Raw genomic sequence first — 19,809 nt, forward strand, 5'->3', positions numbered from 1 at the left:
AAGATATGAAATATATATAAATAGACTATATAAAACATATAAAAATAGGTTTATTTTTATAGAAATATATAGATATATAAAAATGGAAATAGATATAAAAATAAATAAATAAATAAATATTTTAAAAATTGTCTCAAATTCCCAGAAAGTCAGCAAAAAGAATCCTGCCAACATCCAAGAATGAGAAAAACAGGACTAAAAGGATCTTGGTGTAACGGCAAAGCCAAGTCCATTTTTTAAAACTGCTATCTCATGAAAAATCTACAGATCTGAGGAAGCTCTTGAGACAAAACAAGATCATTTTTGGGTCATTCATCACCACAATAATTAATCCAACAGCAGATTTTTTTTCCTTACATGCACTCCAAATGCCAAGACCAACATAACCATACTTCATCTGGAAGCAACAGCAATTGTTCTTTTCTTGGAAGTGCATTAAATTTAATCTTGATCCTGGAAAGACAAGAATAATGTTCTTCCCCTGGTCTATTAGAGAGGTTGTAATCCAGCAGGATTTGAAATGAGGAAAAAGCAAAAAAAAACAATCACAAAGCCTCAAAATTGCTTTGGTAAATAATTTCTACACGGTTCTGCAAAAAAAGAGAAAAGATCAGAAGACACTGTCCCGTTTGTAACTGAGAGCAACAACAACTAAAACACATTTTCCTGCTTCTGGAAGGTGTAAAAAAAATGAACAAGGCTCCTTCCTGTGGTCTTCCCCCACCTGAAAAACAGCACCTTGAAGTTTTTGGAAGTATCCCAGCAGGTTCCTATCAGCACTTCCATCTCAACAAGGCAGAAGAGCAGAGCACTCAGCCACCAGCCCCTCTTTTGCCAACAGGATTTTGTTTCCCAGATGCTGAATTTTGCTCAGCAGAGCATTTCCAGGTGCTCTGAGCCGCTGCTCTGGCAGCCCTCAAAGCTTCCTGGCGGTTGTAGCTTTCTCCAGAACACTAAATATTTCCAGCTGCTTTTTTTTCCCCATCGAAAAATTAAAAATTCATGAAGAGCCTCAAATGCTTTACAACCTAAATTCACCTATGATTCAATCTGTAGGAAAAAAAAAAAAAAGGATTTATCCAAATTGCAGCTTGGATAAATTGGATAAACTCCCGAAAGCAAGAGGAGAGATGACTTTGCACAAGTGCCCAGGGAGAAGCAAGGTGGAGACTGAGCAGGGGAACCCTGGCACTGTCAGGATGGCTGGGAGTATTTATTTATATTTATTCAGACTATTTCTATTTATTTAGAAGATTTATTTATATTTATTTAGACTATTTCTATTTATTTAGAAGGTTTATTTATATTTATTTAGAATATTTTTTGTATGACCATCTCTCTAACCCGCTTCTCTCACGTGCTCATGGAGCAGCTGCAGGGCCAAATTTAGGCAGCAGAATTCCCACAAAACTCAAATGTGTCCATACAAATAACCCAAAAACACCCCCAGCCCCTCAGGGTCTCCTCACAAACTGAGCCCAGGATTTTGTGCCAGGCACACAGAGGGCACTGAGCTCAAACCCACCTTTCAAACCCCTCATCTGGGCACTGAGGTTCCTCCTGAGCTCAAACCCCACATTTCTGGCATTCAGGTCCCTTTTGAACTCAAATTCACCTTTCAAACCCCACATTTTTGGTACTCAGGTTCCTTCTGAGCTCAAACCCCACATTTTTGGCACTGAGGTTCCTCCTGAGCTCAAACCCACCTTTCAAACCCCACATTTCTGGCATTCAGGTTCCTTCTGAGATCAACCCCACTTTTCAAACCCCACATTTTTGGCACTCAGATCCCTGCTGAGCTCAAACCCCCCTTTCAAACCCCACATTTCTGGCATTCAGGTTCCTTTTGAGCTCAAATCCACCTTTCAAAGCCCACAGTTTTGGCACTCAGGTTCCTTTTGAGCTCAAACCCCACATTTGGGCACTCAGGCCCGTTCTGAGCTCAACCCCACTTTTCAAACCCCACATTTCTGGCACTCAGGTTCCTTTTGAGCTCAAACCCCACATTTTTGGCACTCAGGTTCCTTTTGAGCTCAAACCCACTTTTAAAACCCCACATTTTGGCACCCAGGGCCCCTCTGAGCTCAAATCCCCCTTGTAAATCCCACATTTTTGGCATTCAGGTTCCTCCTGAGTTCAAACCCCACATTTGGGCACTCAGGTTCCTTCTGAGCTCAAACCCCACATTTTTGCACTCAGGCTTCTTTTCTGAGCTCAAACCCACCTTTCAAACCCCACATTTTTGGCACTCAGGTTCCTCCTGAGCTCGTGGCTCAGAGCAGAGTGGCTGGGCCACCCCCCAGCCATGGGTGGGGTGCTGGGGAAATCCCAGCAGATGAAAATGTGGTAACTGCAGATGCTCATCTTCAGCTGCCTGCTTTTAGTTTTTTGGTTTTTTTTTTCTTTTTTTTTGAAGCAGGCTTGTCTCTTTCCTCACCCATCTAAATGTTACCCAATGTAACATTTGGGTAAAGAACAATGTAAAGATTTTTTTTTATTAGTTTATTCCACTGCACGTGAAGAACAAACTATCCTACTTTGACCACATTTTTACTGAACAAATAAATAAATAAATGAGTCAGTCAAACCTTTGTTTTCTGTTCTTTTTCCCACCCAGTCCCCCCAAGGACCTGGATGTGCTGTGAGGCTCCTTTCACCCTCTGTCTGCCCCTTAATAATCCCAGGGATTATTTCCAACACACCTTTGACCAGGTGAAACCCCCAGCATCCCAAAAACTCTCTTAAACTCTCAGCTGGAAGCACACATTGATTTTTGGGATCACTGATTGCTCAGGATGCTGCTTGGGTGGAGAAAACCTCACTGGTACTGAGGAAGGCAGAGCAAACACTGGACACACTTCAATCACCACCTGCTCCCTGTTATTCCTTTATTTGTGGCTGTTTCCTGCATTTTTAGGATGAGAAAAAGCATCCTGAGTGTTTAGAGGGCCATGGATCAAAGAATCCCTCCTTGGACAGAATTCAGTTTTTGTATGGTCAGGGCAGGTTCTGCAGGAAGCCAAAAGGGACTTTGGAGAATAATTTGGCACAGAGCTGATGGATCTGTAGGATTCCTGCCCCCCTCACTGCTTAGACAGAAAGTGTCCTTAACCCCTCAACACCTGAGGAGAATGAGGTTTTTTTGCAAGGTTTTCAACTTGTACTCCCTTAGGAGAAATTAATTTTGAGGGAAGTATACACACTTGAAAACTGATGCTTAAATTGCAATTTTGGAGTGGTTCTCCATCAGCCTCCAGAAATGCACTGGTAATGTAGGAAAAATGGATATAAATATCAAACAGATAACTAATGAAGAGCTCTGCTGAGACACACACAAATCTCGATGCTCACGTAATACAACAACTAAAATTTGGTGCCACTTCTTCCATGATCAAAGAGTCAAACTTTAGGGTCAAACCTTCCAGAAGATCCTTGTGATTCTGGCTGACCCTCATTTCTACAGCTCTGAAGATCCAAACCATTTTTATTCAGGCACTTAAATGCAAATTTTACCAAAATCTAAGTGCCTTTAGGTCTTAAATACAAATTTACCAAAATCTAAGTGCATTTAGGCACTTAATTTCAAATTTACCAAAATCTCTGTGCACAGGCCAAAGGAAAAAGAGCTTTTTTTTTTTTGTGAGCAATCTGCCAGGTTTTGTCTGAAGACTCTGTTTTGCAACATCAGAGGAAATTCACTCTCATTGATAAGGTGTCAGCTGGTAAACCAGCTCACCACCAAAAAACTCCAAGAGTGAAAGGGAAATCCCCAGGGTAAAGCAGAGCTGAAGCAAATGCCAATTATAAAGGAGCCTCCTCAGGCCTGCAGCCAATCAGCTCAGCAGAACACTGGAAAGGAAACTTGAATTTAAAAATACATGATCTGGTTTGCAACACTCAAGCCAAGGGGCAACCACATTTTATTTAGAAGTGCATACAAATCTATTGAAATAGAAGCAGAGGGTGTTTTTCTCAAGGCTAGGCAAGATTTCAGCCCCCATAACTCCCTCAAGGTACAGTTCCTACCTGTCAGCACAATTTTAGTAGCAGTTCTTAGGAAAGAGACTGGAAAAAAAAGGGTTTAAGTGGAATTTAGGTACCAAAGCTGGCTGTGCTTGTTTGGGGGTTTGCCTCTGTCAGTGAATCTGCAGAAATACTCTGGGAGAGGAAGGGGAAAGTGAGGTACCTGACAACTGCAACATTTCTCAGGCAAACTTCAGTGATAAACTGAATTTTTTGTGGGATTATATAAACTACAGCAATGTCAGTGACTAAAATGCCTCTAAAAAACCAGCTGCACCCTGGTTTTTTATCTGCTATCAGTCACATCCTGAGGTGTCTCTCAGAATTTTGCCTTTCAGATGAAGGAATGGAATCATTGTGCAGTCCACAAGGCCTTCCTGGTGACAAGATATTACATGAAGAATTCCTCCTCTAGAGGAAAATAAATGACATTTTATCCTGTGTATTCCATAAACCCAATGATCCTCTCAGAGGCTCAGCCTTTTCCATCACACCATCAGGCTGTAGCAAGATTGGAAAAATGAGATGTTCTGAGCCTAAGGACAAGGCTTTCTTCAATTGTTTCCTGTTACAGGCTCCATGAAGACAAATTGAAAATTACCAGAAAACAGCTGAGCATGGACATTAAATATTGTCAGACACATTTCCCTTGATCCATGCTGCAAATGTCCAGCAGGTACTGGATTATCAACTTAGATACAAGAAAAAAAATTAAATATTGAAAGCATTTTCCTCTTAGAGGCAGAATAATGTTCCTGTTGTAGCCTGGTGGGTGGGCTTGCTGTCCTGATAAATACTGGGATAACAAATAATTAAACCAAACTAAAATAGTTTAAAATTACAGGATTTAAAATTACAGGATTTAAGTAGGAAGGTACTGGCTAAAGTGACCAAGCTGGATTTGAGCAATTTTCATGCATTTGAGCAATTTTCAGGCATTTGAGCAATTTTCCAAGTCCTAGCAAGTACTCTGTGGATTGTCGTGCACAACATTTAAAACAAATAAACAAACAAATAAATAAAATCAGAGTCTTAGCTTGTATTCCTCTTTTTCCCAGAGCCATGTGAAATAGAAGTGCTGTAGTGCAGTATTTACTAAGAATACTGCAAACTAAACCAGAAACAAGTACGAGTTTCCTCATTCAACCAAAAATAAATTACACAGCCCTCAACTGAACAGAAACCAAAGTAAAAGAAGGTAAATAAATATTTCTATGTGAAGAGATGCCTGGTTGAAATTTCACCTTTATTTTCTACTGAACTTTTCAACTGTGCCTAAGTTAACCCAGCTAAATTGCTCAAGCCCAGCAGAACAGCTCAGTCCTGTGCCACAGCTTCCTTGGAGGAGCAGGTTGGCCTAGCTCAGGTGAAATTTGCTTAAAAATTCACCTGCTGTGCTGTGCTGTGCTGTGCTGGCTGCCACCCTGCAAGGGACTGGAAGTTCCAGTGTCACTTGATGTCACTTGTCTAGCCAGGGTGCCACAATTTCCCCAAAGCACTGGAGTCACCTCAGCTCATTATTCAGGGCTTCAAGAACATGAAGTTCTCAGAACATTAGGAAAATATTAAAAAAAAATAAATTTGTACATCTGTCTTGCAAGGGAAGCTGTGGAGTTATTGGTCCCTCTGGAAGTTTGGTCAAGCTGCTTTACAAAATCTCAGATTTTTCTACATATTCTGATGTTGTAGTGCTGACATTGTCACCCTCTAATTTTTGAAATTCCAGATTTCTGCTGATGGAAAGGAACTGAGAGTTGAGGAGGAAAAGCATTTGTGGGGAATAACCCCAGAGCTAAATGGAAATTCACACAAAAATCTCATGGATACAATCTGTATGTGTAATGTATGGGTTATTTTTTAAAACTGCTTTATCCTGCCTTCATACCCCTGACAGAGGAAAGGAAAAATTATCTTTTCCTTTTTAAAATATTATCAGTAACACACCCCACTTACACAACCTGCTGTTGGAGCAAATTAAAATAAATCTCCATGAAGCAGAGACACAAATTTCCAAAAAAAACACCAAAAAATTCACAGTGAGAGCTGAGGGCTGCAATTTTTCATCTCAGAACTGTGCAGAACACCTCTGCCCTTTCCACCCCACAACTTGCAGCAGCACCATTGCAGAGCATGAAGTTCTCAGCCAGCACTGATGGCCTGAGTACAAAAAGCAGCTCTGAAATCCAACTTTTCCTCCCTCACTAATGAAAAGTATTCACCAGAAGCATTTCAGCTGAGCTGTACCTGTTTTTCTGGGTCACTCCTGCTAACAGATGCACAGCTCAGGAAGCTTTAATTGGGAAGCACATGCAAATACATAAAATTAGAATGAAATTTCACACAACACTTGAAAAATCAGTTGCTGCTGCTGCTGTTGCCTTTCACTTTCTGCCCTGCTGGTTCTTCCAGCTGGCAGCTCCCAGGGAAGAGGGGAAGTTGTGAATCTCCATCCTTGGGAGACACTCAGAGCTGGGCTGGAAAAATTCCTGAGCTCCAAATCCTGGATGTGGCTGGAGCAGGACAGACCCTGTGGTCCCTGCAGGTCTCTGGGCACAGAACTCCCCCAGAAACAATCCCAAAAGCAAAGCTGGCTCAGGATTTCCAGAAATAAACACAATTATTCCCACCTGTCGTTCCTCCTCCTGACGAATCCTCTCCTCTTCTTTCCTCCTCTCCTCCTCTCTTTTTGACTCGAGTTTTCTCCTTTCTTCTCTCTCTGCTTCTTCAGCCTGAAATAAACATGATGCAAACCAAACCTTACACTTTTTGAATCTACATTTTAAAACTTCATATGATGATACCATAAGGGGTATCTTCCCACCTTTAAGATGCACAAAGAAATATCAAAAATTATAATAATAACAATAATAATAAGGATTATAATAATAATAAAAAGCCACTATCATTTCACTTGTCCTCCCCTTCAGCACACTCAACTTTATGGTAAATTTAGAAATTACCCTCCTCAGTTATCTCATTAATTTTTGAATGTGCTTATGAGCTAATTACAACAGTGATGCTAAGCAATGTCGTGTCATGGAATTCCAGTTCTCCTCACTTGAAGTTTAGTTAGAAAGGACCCTAAGGAAGAAAAATAAAAAAGGATTTGGAATACACACTGTAAAAAAAGTGCATTCAAATGTGTAATTAACCTGGTCAGAATCTCTTACAGAAAAAGCTGCAATGGTCTCTTAAAATAATTTTATTTTTGTTGTTAAGACAAAGAGGTCGTTGCAAAATTAGGGAAAAATAAAAAGGGTCTTGTCTTGGTGCATTTAGCATTTAGCTTGGTGCTCTTAGCTAAAAAATCTTTTTAAAAGATTTTTTTTTTCAGGCTCTTCATGATACTTAAATTTGAAAATATATTTAAGAGGACAAGGAGAAAATATTCCAGTGGAGGATTTGGCTTGGAGTGTTTCAGAGAAAAAGCCCCATCCAAGGAATTTATCTGTCTAAATGGGAAAATAAAAATCAGTGTGTTTTAAAATGAAGCAGAAGATTCCTTGCTGCACCAATTGATGCTTATCCAACTTCATTCAACTTTGCTCACATTTTCCACCAAAAAAAAAGGGAAAAATTACATTTAATGAGTATGGAAAATAACAAAATGATGAAAGCACTGAGTGAGAAAAGGTTCATAATGGAAGTGTATATATATAACCAGTAATTAAGTTTATTACCAACTGCTCCATCTACTACATTGGATTTAAACCTCAGGTGACACTAAAATTCCCAACTTGGGATTTCACAAGCTTTAAAGATGATCACACAGAACAATACAGAGTTTGAAAAAAAATTATATAAAAAAATAGAACAATTCCATGGAAAATGCACAAACTGCTGCCTTCAGAAGGCTGAAATGCCTCTTGCTTCCCTGGAATTAAGACCAAAAAGCCTTTTATCTCCCTCAGTCTGTAAAAACAATATATATAGCTAAACACAGATCAAACCAAACCACATTTCTGCATTCTGAGAGCACCTGAAGCACCCCTCACAACTGCTCAGGGTGTTACAGCAGCACCATGGGACTGGAATGTATTTTTAAGGGGAGACAGTGCTGACTTTAAGCTGGAAAACAGTGGAAACATCCAAAAAGAGCATTCAAGAGTTTAACTCCTCTCCTCCCCACGAGTCTGAATGGAAAGAAAATGAGACAGAGTTTTCCACAGCCCTCTTGGGCCAGCAAAAGCTGAATGGACATTTTTAAGATAAAACAAGCATTTAGTGATGACACTGCTTCGGCTTTCTGCGTCATTCCCAGCTCTCTGCTGAGCTGTTCAGGCTCTGCTCAAGACGTGGCAGGAAATCCTCACCTCTCTCTGTGCTCTCCTGGCTTGTTTCTCTTCTAATTTCCTTTGCTTCTTTGCTCCAATTTTCCCAGACACCTGAAATTCTGGCACCTCCTCAGCATCCTCTTCCTCTGCAACATTGCATAAATGACAAAATTTTAAATCATCTGTCAAAAGTCTCTCAGAGAAACTTCAGTGCTGCCCAGGAAAGCAGCAGCAGTTGAAAAGGGGACACACACACACTTCAGACAAGACCTTTTAGATGGAAAAAAAGGGGAAAAAAAAAAACCCACATGAGACTGCCAGAGCCACAGAGCAGAAGTAACAAGGCAAACACACACTCATGTGAAGGCAGAAATAAAAATTTCCTTGATCCTTTGAAAGGGAGGCTTTTCATAAATATTTCTTGCTTTCCACAATTAAAAGAGAGATTTTTCTCTGATACAGAAATTGTACAAAAATTTCCTTGATCCTTTGAAAGGGAGGGTTTTCATAAATATTTCTTGCTTTCCACAATTAAAAGAGAGATTTTTCTCTGACACAGAAATTGTGCTAATGGTTGTCATTATTTATCTGCTCCACACTGGCCTGCAGAGACTTTCTTCCCAGTTACCCCCAGGCTTTGCACAGCACAAAAAGTGGGATTCAGAGGCACCCCACTCATGCACAGGTTCTGACAGAAAAAAACCTTTCAGGGATGAGGGGAAAAAAAAATCCTTGAAATGCAAATCTTGGGTCTGCCTGCAAGAAAATGACATGTAAATATTTGCCTGTTGTATGACAAATAGTTGTTTACAGAGGTGATTCTGAAATGGTGAAATATGAAAGGGTTTTCTGCTCAAAGGGTGTGCAAAGGAGGATTTCTGCTCACTCAAGGGCTGAGGAAGAAGAGCTTTTAAATGCAGCCATTTCCTTCCTGCCCAAAGCTCAGGAACATTTGGCCACTTTATCTGCTGCTCTAAATCAGTGCTGGGGACTGAGCTCAGCACTCCCAGAGAAATCCTCAGCTCACTGCACAAACAAATTCACACTCACGGCAGGCTCAAAACGAAAGCTCTCACACATATTTTACTTTTCGGGTAAAAGCATTGGTGATTTGAGCATCCCCAGTGCTGCTCTGCCCGATGCTGACTTCAGATCCAAACTGGAAGAGATTTGTGCCAGGATGTTTTCTGTCCAGAGCACCTGGTCCCTTTTTTGGGAACCCAAAAAGCTGCTTTGAAAGGAGCATGTGGATGAATGACACTCCCACTGTTTTTTTTAAATGAAGAATTAGGTTGGAAACACTCTTGTTTTACTAATTCCAAGACACAGAATGGGACTATGGTTAAACTACCAAGACACCGTGAGTGCTTGAGTTTGTGAAATAAAACATGAGAAAGAAAAGTTTGTGAGCGCAACATAAATGAAATCAAAAGTTCCTCTCCTCTTTTGCATGGCAAGGTTTGCAGATGAGATACTCACATTTTTCTTTGCAAGTATTAATCACTATTGAGAAAGAAAGCAAAAACCAAGGTTTTAAAAGTTTTAAAAATGATAATAATTGGGCATTTTTAAATGCTTTTTATGGCTTTGTGTGGTATCTGAGCTCAGCATTCAAATCCTGCAGCTAAAAAAATCTTGTAGGAGTGTTTTCTGCTGCTTTTTTGGGAAAAATAATATTAAAATAATGTTTCACCCCCACTGAGTGATGGATATTGTGCATAAGTTCAAGAAGAATTGTGTTTGTGCTGAAATCTCTTAAATATCCCTTCCTGCACCAGGGATACTCAGACTTGACACAGATGCTTCTATAATTTTAATGTTGCTTAAAATAACTTTATTTATTTTAAACACAGCATTGAGAGGAGCTCCAAACACAACGGGTGAGCACACCCAGCACTAGCAGTTATTACTCCAAAATTAACAGCTCAGCTCTGGTGTTATTGTTTAGAAAATGATTTCTTGCAAACATCACAAATATAAAACACCATCTATGACACTGTTCTATGGTTAAACTACCAAGACATCATGAGAAATAAATGTACCTGAGAGCTGTGTAGGTGTGGCTCTCAAGTAAAGGCAGTTTCCAGGAGATGGAATTAATATGAGCCTGGCTGCTGAGTTGGGCTTCAGAGAATTGCTGGAGTCTGAGATGATCAAAAGGGTTCCCCCTTCCTGCACCAGGGATACTCAGATGCTTCTATAATTTTAATGTTGCTTAAAATAACTTTATTTATTTTAAATACAGCACTGAGAGGAGCTCCAAACACAATGGGTGAGCACACCCAGCACTAGCAGTTATTACTCCAAAATTAACAGCTCAGCTCTGGTGCTACTGTTTAGAAAATGATTTCTTGCAAACACCACAAGTACAAAACAGCACCTATGACACTGTTCCACCTGAGGGCTGCTCAGATTTCATCTATATTAAGATTACCTGAGCCAGAAACCTAAGGAAGGCTTATTTAAAGCCTTTTTTTCCCAGTCCTGGATCAAACACACCTTTGTTATTCCTCCTGCTTGAAGCATCTGACGTGTCCCTTTAGGCACCACTTCCTCCAAGCTTCCTGCAGTGCTGGAGTTCCACCCATCAAAAGGCAGAGATGGGGATGCAGCCACTGCCCATGATTCAGCAGAGCTGCAAAGGTCACCAGGGCACTAAACCTGCTGCAATTAAAATTTACTGAATAAATCTGAAGGTGCTGACAGCAACATAAACACACAGCCAAAGCTGAATCCATTTGTTGTCACAGCTCCGCCAAAAGCAGGCAGGGTGCTGCACACAGCCAGCGGCAATTCTTGATTTCATTTTCATCAAGCAGGGATTGTTTCAGCAGCTTTCAACAATCATTTTCACACACTTGTGGCTGTGACAGCACTGGGAGGCTCCCTGGGGAATTTCTCCACAGGAATTTGGCCTCCATCTGTCTCTGAGCTTGGGAGGGATGCAGGAGTTCATGAAAAGCAGTTTAGCATCCCCCAAGTGCTGGGCCCCACACTCTGACAGCATTTTTAAAACTGAAAGAAAGCAGGTTTAAATGGGATATTTGGGATGAAATTTTCCTCTGTGAGGGTGGGGAGGCCCTGGAATGGATTTCCCAGAGAAGCTGTGGCTGCCCCTGGATCCCTGGAAGTGCCCAAGGCCAGGTTGGATGGGGCTTGGAGCACCCTGGGATCATGGAAGGTGTCCCTGCCATGGCAGGGGTGGCACTGGATGAGCTCTAACATGAATTCCAACCCAAACCTTCCTGTGATTTCAGCAGTCCCAGGAGTTCCCATCCAGAGGCAGAAAGCAGAACCAGTGTGACAAACTCTGCCTTACACAAACGTGGGTTCTCTGCTGCCCAGCTGAGAGGTGGCTTCAGGGATGTTTTGCTTTTCATTGATATTTTGAACATACTGAGAGGCAGCACAACAGGGAAGTTATCAGTCACACAGGTGTCTGAATTGCTGGAAATTTACAGATTTCTTTTTAAAAATGCTTCCCAGTACCTTTAGAAAATGTCCTGGAATGCTGATGTTCTCTACCAGGACAGACATTTAGCAGAATTCTGTAGTGTGTACAGAACAGACAAAAACTTCCAAAATAAACAATCAGCACTGTGTATTTTAGTCATCCCAGAATCACAGAATTGTTTGGATTGGAAAGGACCTTAAGTATCATCTTGTTCCAAAACCTCACTGCCACTCCCAGCTTCCACTAGACCAGGTCTCTCCAAGCCCCATCCAACCTGGTCTAGCTGTCCTTGTCTTGCTTCCTTTTAAATTTTGAGTGAAGCAAATGGGTTCCCATCCATAAAAAAGAATGAGAATTGCACAGGTACTCCCAGAAAGTCCTCTGGGCACAGCTGCCTTATTTATTATTTATGCAGCACCTAACAAAAGGAGTAAGGGAAAGGAGAGGGGAAAGATGCCAGGCAAAAGCAGAAAATGTAATTAACAGCAGGTAATTAATACCCAGCAGATGTGTGACACCAGCCACTGGAAAGGTGTGGCCATTCCTCAGCAACACAACCCTGTGGTGGGATTAATTATGGTCTAATAACTACCCTTTAATTTTTCTGGTTTTGAATTTTTTAATTTAGAAACTGAACGAGAAACTGGTTTATTAATCAGAAGCCCCAAAAGCAGGCAACGCTCAGGGCAGAAAAGTGCAGCAGACACAAAGAGCAGAGCTTTAGAGCAGAATGTGAAGTTTATTCTCAGCTAAAAGCATTTGGCAGAAGTGAGAAACCACAGACCCCCCCCTGCCCAGGACCAGACACTCACTGGGGGCACTCTGACAACACCAACCTCACTGCATGAGCAGCAGCCAGGCAAAACTGACTTCTGATTCACCAGTTGGGATATTAGTCAAAGTTTAACTGTACTAGAAAGGTTTTCCCACTGATTAAGCGTTAAAATAATTTCAAGTAGCCAATTAACACAGCTCCATTTCACAAGAACAGCGTGGGACCACATCACTGCTTCTAAATTTACACATTTTCCAGAGCTTTCAGTGCTCAGAAAAAGTGCTTATTTTAAGAGATTTCAGCACAAACACATTCTTCTTGAACTTATGCACAATATCCATCACTCAATGGGGGTGAAGCATTATTTTTATATTATTTTTTCCCAAAAAAGTAGCAGAAAACACTCCTACAAGATTTTTTTAGCTGCAAGATTTGAATGCTGAGCTCAGATGCCACACAAAACAATAAAGAACATTTTAAAATGCCCAATTATTATAATTTTAAAAACTTTTAAAACCTTGGTTTTTTGCTTTCTTTCCCAATAGTGATTAATACTTGCAAAGAAAAATGTGAGATTCTGATCTCCACACCTTGCCACGCAAAAGAAGAGAGGAACTTTTGATTTCATTTATGTTGCACTCACAAACTTTTCTTTCTCATGTTTTATTTCACAAACTCGAGCACTCAAACTGTCAAAAGCTGTTGGATTTATCATTACTGATGCTGTGGAAGTAAAATAATTTAACCAACTGTTCACTGTACTGGAGATTCCAACACTTGTGCTCAGCTGCACAATGTTAAAAGCTCAGAGAAAAGTCATGCAGATGTTGGGATATTTAACTTTTGGGAGTTTTATGTTGCTGCCAGAAGTAGAGAGCCCACAGTCTGGGTTCTCTACTATTATTGCTATTATTAAATAATAAATGTAAAAAAAATTAAATCATAAAAGCAACCTGACAAAAGCAGATTATTTCTTTGAGGGAGTCCTTACTTTCTGTTTGTTAAAAAACCAAACCAAAACAGGGATCCACACAAAACCCCATTTTTTGGCAACACATTTTTCAACAAATCAGAGGTCACCTTGAAGATGTGAAATTCAGAGTCTTTCAAATTCAAACCCTTGAAAAACACTCCCTGGAAATGGACTGGGCTGCTGAGGCTCTTCTAGCACATCCTTCCCTTTTTTTATTTCACCCACACCCCCGGCAGACCCAGAGGTCCCTGTTCTGTGTGACATTCTGGAAAGTGCTGCCATTTCTTACACAAGTCTGGTTCTTGCTCACCACCCCATGATTTAGGGCAGTTATAAATCTCACCATGATTTAGGGCAGTTATAGCCACCAGTTTCTCTCTCCCTCACATCAACAGCAGCAAAATTTTGGCCTGACACCCCTCTCCAAGTGACAGAAAACCCTCACTATTTTTAGCTGGATCAAGACAACCCAAATATACCTCTCATTATTTCATCCTCGTGAGTTTCTTGTCACTTGAGAGGAAATTACATTTTTGATGGAAAGATCAGATGGATGGGTCACTTCCTGCTCCAAAATGCTCCCTCAAGAAAAGCACCTTCCTCACCTCTGAGCTCTTTGCAATGTTCAAGGACAAGGAGCAGGTTTGGAGGGTTAAGCTCAGATTGAGAGCTGGACAAGTGTTTTTTCTGCACAAGTAAAAGCTCAACAAAACACCCTTATGAACACCCAGAGGCGAGCAGAATCCAAGTGGATGCACTCAGAGCATCAGTCAGGCAAAAACAAGAGCCAAGCACACCCTCCCTGCATGGTAAATAAAAGGAATTTCAAATTGAAAATGGGTGATGGTATTTATTTACACTACCACATGCTCCAAACATCCCTCACTGCAACTCCAACTCCACTTTATCCCCTTCTCCCACTGCTTAGCTTGGCTTTTCTTGCCCTAAATGATTAATGCCTGAAATCCTCACCCATTTCTGCCTTGCAGCATTTTCATCTTGGCTGCAGCCAGTCCACAAAGCCACCTCTGTCTGGGTTCAATTTAAATTAAGACACACAGAGTTAATTAAGTCTGCTGGCTGGGCTCTCCACCTAACCACATAAATTCACAACTCTCCTTCCAACCTCCTTTTCCACAGGGAGAGGAGCAAGCACCCTGCTCCAATGTGCAGAGCACAGAGGTTTTTAGTTTTTCACAAGACTCCCAGATTGCAGAGGGCCCCAGGAAAGGCAGGAGTGTTGTGGCTGGGATGAAATTGGGCAATTTGAGGTAATCAAAACCATTTTTCTAAAGCCAGCTTGAAAGTCCCAGCTCAGGGGTGTCAGTCATTTTGAGAATCACTTTGTCACCAAGGAGAACCATCTCCCAGCAATCTCTGGCCATCAGAAGGTACCTGCAGGTGCTGATGTTCTCCTGACAGGTAAGAACATCACAGCACTCACTGACCAATACTGCTCAGTGAACTGGGGCAGGGTGGGCACCTGGCTGGAGCTGTCCCATGTCACAGCCCACAGGGACCCTGGCAATCAGGAACCCAGCACCTGCTGGCTTCTCCCTCTGGGAGGAAAGTCCAAATATTTGCTGCTGCACCATTGTCTGTCTGTGACAATCTATAGCTGATTTAGTATCTACCCCAGCAGGCTGAAGAATTACAACCTGAGACAAAACCAAGTGACAGAAAATCCTCACCCTCACTATTTTCAGCACAGCTGGATCAAGAGAAACCAACTGTACCTGTCATTATTTCATCCCCACGAGTTTCTTGTCACTTCAGAGGAAATTATGTTTTTGATGGAAATATCAGATGGATGGGTCACTTTCTGCTCCAAAATGCAGTGGGTGTAGATTTGAATATTGAAAATAATCATTTACTATCTTTGTATTAAATGATTAAATGATTCCTTATTAAATGGTGGAATTAAATTCCTTATTCCTGTATTAAATGATTCCTTATCCAGACTTACAAGTAAAATTGAAGCTACAGAAAGGATAATGAAGTTTTCAAGGTTTTGATCTTAGTGCCCAGGGTTTGGGGGTGTTTTTCCTCCCCCATTGCCCTGTGAGAGATTTGAGTCCTGGCACAAACCCAGCAGCTCAGCACAGGCAGCAGAAACCGTGGGCCACAACTTCACCCTCAAAGCTTCTTTCTCATTCTGGAATTGAAATCTGATTGTTAGATGGAAAACAGAAAAGCCTCATGCTAACCACAACTCCAAAGCCTGCAAGTGCAGCTTTGGGGACATTCCCTACAGTCAGCAGAACTGGCTCCCAACAGGCAGAAAATTCTGAGGTGGCAACAGCACTTCCTACCTGACTGCATTTTGTGACTGTCACAGGGACACAGGGATGGTCAGGACATCCCCACACCCTCCCTGAGGTCAGGGCTGAGAAATCACTTGGTGAAGAAATCACTTCTTGGCAGAAATCAGAGTGACGCACAGAAGGATCAGGCAGCTTTGCCCAAGTGGAAATTCCACAAACGGAACAGAAATTTACCAGTAAAAGATTGCAACAAATTCAAACAAATAAACAAACAAACAAAAAAACCCAACCTGCTTTGGTTGCAGATGTTCAGAAGTTTTCAAATGCAAGAGTGGAGAAACCAGACTAGCTTGGGTTTGGTGTTTCTGTCTAAATTGCCAAATAATTTTGTTCTTCAGCCCTGGTGCTGCACTGGGTTCTCTCCAAAGAGTCAATGAATTCTTTAGCACAAAACCCTGCTGTGGAGAGAACCTGCCATTCCAGCTGGTTCAAATGCAAGCAGCAATTAGGGAAAACTGCTCTATACTGCAGTGACACAGAGAAAATGCAAAAAAAAAAGGGATAAATCCAGAGTGATTCCAGTGATTTGTACCACATGTCCATAGTGAGGGCTTTAAAAATTCAACACATCCTTTTTTAAGGGGAAAACCCTTACAAAAAACAGATATCTTAATCCCTTACCTAAGCCAGGTAGCTCAGGGCCAGGCTGAATGATTTGCAGCACAGAGGGTGGCAAATCCCAATTATTTAATGGCCACTGAGCACCTCAGTGCTGGGGAGTCAGGGACAGCTGCCCCTCCTCTGCCCAAATCTCTGCTCATCTCCGAAGGCTTTGCTGCTCCTGCTGTGCACCTGTGCTCAGCCACTTGGAAAAACCATCCCAAAATATGAATAAAACCACTCACAGAAGCAAAAAGCTGGTTTAATTTGGGTAAGAAATTAGGGAAAACAAATAAAAGAAGGCATGTCATTTCAAAGGGAACTTCATGCAAAAGCAGCAGCACTTGCATCTGATGTACAGAAAGCTGCAAAAGAATTATTTATAAAGCCCAATGACACAGATTCTTCCATTGCTAAAGTGACAAAGTAAGATAAGATAAGATGAGCCATTTGCTTTGACAGCTTCACTGTCGGCCTTCAGCATTCAAACTTTTGATGTCTGGAGTTGAAAACTGAGTATTTTTAGATTCCATTTTCTTTCCAGGATGTTATCACACCAGAAGAAATAACCAAAGTTGAAAAGTTCACACCTGTCCAATCCCCATCTGTGAAACTGCTGAACATAATTAACTGGAAAAGGACATTCACCTGCCAACGTGAGGCTTCCTCCAAACTGCAGGGCAAGGAAAGCTGAACAAAGTGCAAATAATCCCTAATGAAGGCATCACAGAGGTGTGTGCTCAGTGCTTTCACCTCCTGCACACCACAAAGACACCCTGATCTCCACTGCAAACTCCAGAACTTGGGCAGAAAGCCTGAACACTTCACCCACGATCTGAAAGTAGAAAGAATCCAGGGGGTGAATCATGGTGATCTCATCTCTCCAGCAATAAAGAGAATCATGTGTCAAGCTTCACCAGAAAAGGGAATTGTACTTACAGGATGTAGAAAGATCTTATTTATCACCATATTTTTGTCTACAGCACAGAAATGTAACTGTGAACTGTAAATGCAGCTCAGGATTTACACAACACATTGTCAACAACCTGCTGGCAAAATGCTGCAGGCTGTGGTGATCTCCTCTTGATCCTGAGCACCACCTGGATGGCTCCTTGGAGAGAGAACTCCATGTTCTGCAGAGATTCCATTGGGGAATTAATGCTTCCCACCAATTTAAAAGGAATCAGTAATGTACTACAGCTTGTTGTTCAATGCAAGGTGTGGATTCTGTTTTCCCAAATTTACAGAATTCCCAGAATGACCAGGCTGGAAGAGAACTTCAAGATCATTGAGTTCACCCCAGCCCCAACCCCTCAACTCAACCCTGGCACCCAGTGCCACATCCAGGCTTTGTTAAACACACCCAGGGATGGGGACTCCACCACCTCCCCGGGCAGCCATTCCAGAACTTTATCACCCTTTCTGTGAAAAACCTTTTCCTGCTATCCAACCTGTATTTCCCTTGGTGCAGCTTGAGGCTGTGTGCTCTGGTTGTGTCAGTGCTGCCTGGAGAAAGAGCCCAGCCCCAGCTGAGCACAGGCACCTCTCAGGGAGTTGTAGAGAGTGATAAAGTCACCTGAATTAAGGTAATTTAATTTAATTCTCTGTATGGCCAAGAAGGAACTTCCTAAAAAGTTTTTAAGAAGGATGTGAAGTGTCTGGCACCACAAATAGCCAGGATTCACCTCAGGAAGAAGTAGAGGTTTAATGTAAGGAGTATATAGAGAAAAGAGATGAAGTAGGGAGAGAAGACATGTTGTTATTTTATTGTAAATTTTTTTACTTTCTCAGTGATTTCTCATGGGTAGCTCTTCACAGCACTGACTCTTTCTTCTTCACAGCACAGTTAACAAACTCCAGTTCTCTTCTTAACTAGTTAACTCACTCTATAGCACTTATCTTTATTGGCTACAGCTGTGGCCTATGAAGGGCAGGCTTGTTCTTAATCTTTACAGAATCACAGAATGATGAGGTTGGAAAAGACCTCTAAGATCATCCAGTCCAACCTATGCCCTCACACCTCAACCAGACTATAGCACCAAGTGCCATGGCCAGTCTTTTTTTAAACACATCCAGAGATGGTGATTCTACCACCTCCCTGGGAAGAGCATTCCAGTACTTTATTATTCTTTTGGTGAAAAATTTCTTCCTAATATCCAACTTATACCTTCCCTGACGTAGGTTGAGACTGTGTCCTCTTGTTCTCAGGACAATTAATTAGTAATTAATACAACTACAATTCCTCAAAAATAAAATTACTTCCTACACTATCTCTATTTTTTTTACATTTTATCCCCCCACAAAGACAAGATTATGGCAAAACTGCAAATAACCCACCAGCAAAACTCAACAACTTCCTCCAGGAGGCAGCTGCACCCTTAACCCAGCTTTAACACCTGCAGTGAAGCTTTGTTTCACTGCCTGCAAGATGAGATTGCTACAGATGAATGAGATGATTGGCTCTCACAATTAAAAGATAACTATTGTGTGAATATTAAGAAAAGCTTTAGTGATGTATGGTTATGTTATTGTGGTTTAGATGTCCTCTGTTCTCCCCATAGCTCCCTTTCCCCCCTGTATTGCTGCCATCAGACACCCTGGGCTGTGCAGGACAGGTACAAAGAAGCTGCACAGGTGTCCCTTGCATGGGGCAGGTGGGAATGGAAAAGCTTGGGGGTGCTTAGGGGGTGAGGCATGGCAACACCTGAGCTCCAATCCAGTTACAAGAGAGCAGTTTGCACTGATAAATGGCACAGAAGAGCTGACTGACAGACTTTGGGAGGGGCCAGGGCTGGCTGATGCAGCCCCCAGGGGTATAAAAGACTGAGCATCCATCTTGAAGATGAACTGGCCATGTGGTACCCATGAGGGCACTTTCCAGTGCTGTGAATTTTTCCTTATGTACTCCTTTGTTGTATTTTTGTTAAGAAACCATTTTATATTTTCGCAGTGAGCGATTGCCACTGACAAGCTGAAGGCAGAGTTACCTTCCAGCCCCTGCTCTGCCTGCTGGGCTCTCCTCTGGGCCATCAGCCTGGTGCCCATGTTCCTGCGGCGCCGGGGCATCCCCTCTGCCCGCTCCTCCTGCGGCCGGGGCCTGGCCCCTGCTGCTGCTGCCGCTGCCACATTCTGCTGCTGCTGCTCCTCATCAGCTGCAAGAAAAAAAGAAAATATTCATGTAAAAGATGCCTTTCCCTTCTGTCTCTGTTTCTGAGTTAGCAAACAGCAAAGACACAAAAGTGTGTTTTTCCTTTCTTGTGAAAAATGGCTTTTCGCGAATATTTAAATGAATATTATATGTGTTATGTTAGAACGTTATACTTTAATTTATCATTTATTAATTTAATTTTATTAATTTAATTTATTAATTTAGTTTTAGTTACTTT

The 19,809-nt window shown here is 41.7% G+C and overlaps 1 protein-coding gene across 1 annotated transcript in view; it reads right to left on the reverse strand.

Annotated features, from left to right (window-relative positions):
- DDRGK1 (DDRGK domain containing 1) overlaps positions 1-19,573 on the reverse strand; it is a 32,349-nt gene extending 12,776 nt beyond the window's left edge. The window contains exons 1-3 of the mRNA XM_005429442.2: positions 19,411-19,573; positions 8,337-8,443; positions 6,651-6,752 (exon numbers count right to left, since the gene is read on the reverse strand). Of these exons, the coding sequence (XP_005429499.1) occupies positions 6,651-6,752; positions 8,337-8,443; positions 19,411-19,489 (288 nt within the window). The 5' untranslated portion in view covers positions 19,490-19,573. The remainder of the gene's footprint in view (positions 1-6,650; positions 6,753-8,336; positions 8,444-19,410) is intronic.
- Between the last annotated feature and the right edge of the window lie 236 nt (positions 19,574-19,809).

This window comes from Geospiza fortis, unplaced genomic scaffold (assembly GCF_000277835.1).
Source record: "Geospiza fortis unplaced genomic scaffold, GeoFor_1.0 scaffold62, whole genome shotgun sequence".
In the NCBI taxonomy this organism is placed as follows: Eukaryota; Metazoa; Chordata; class Aves; order Passeriformes; family Thraupidae; genus Geospiza; species Geospiza fortis.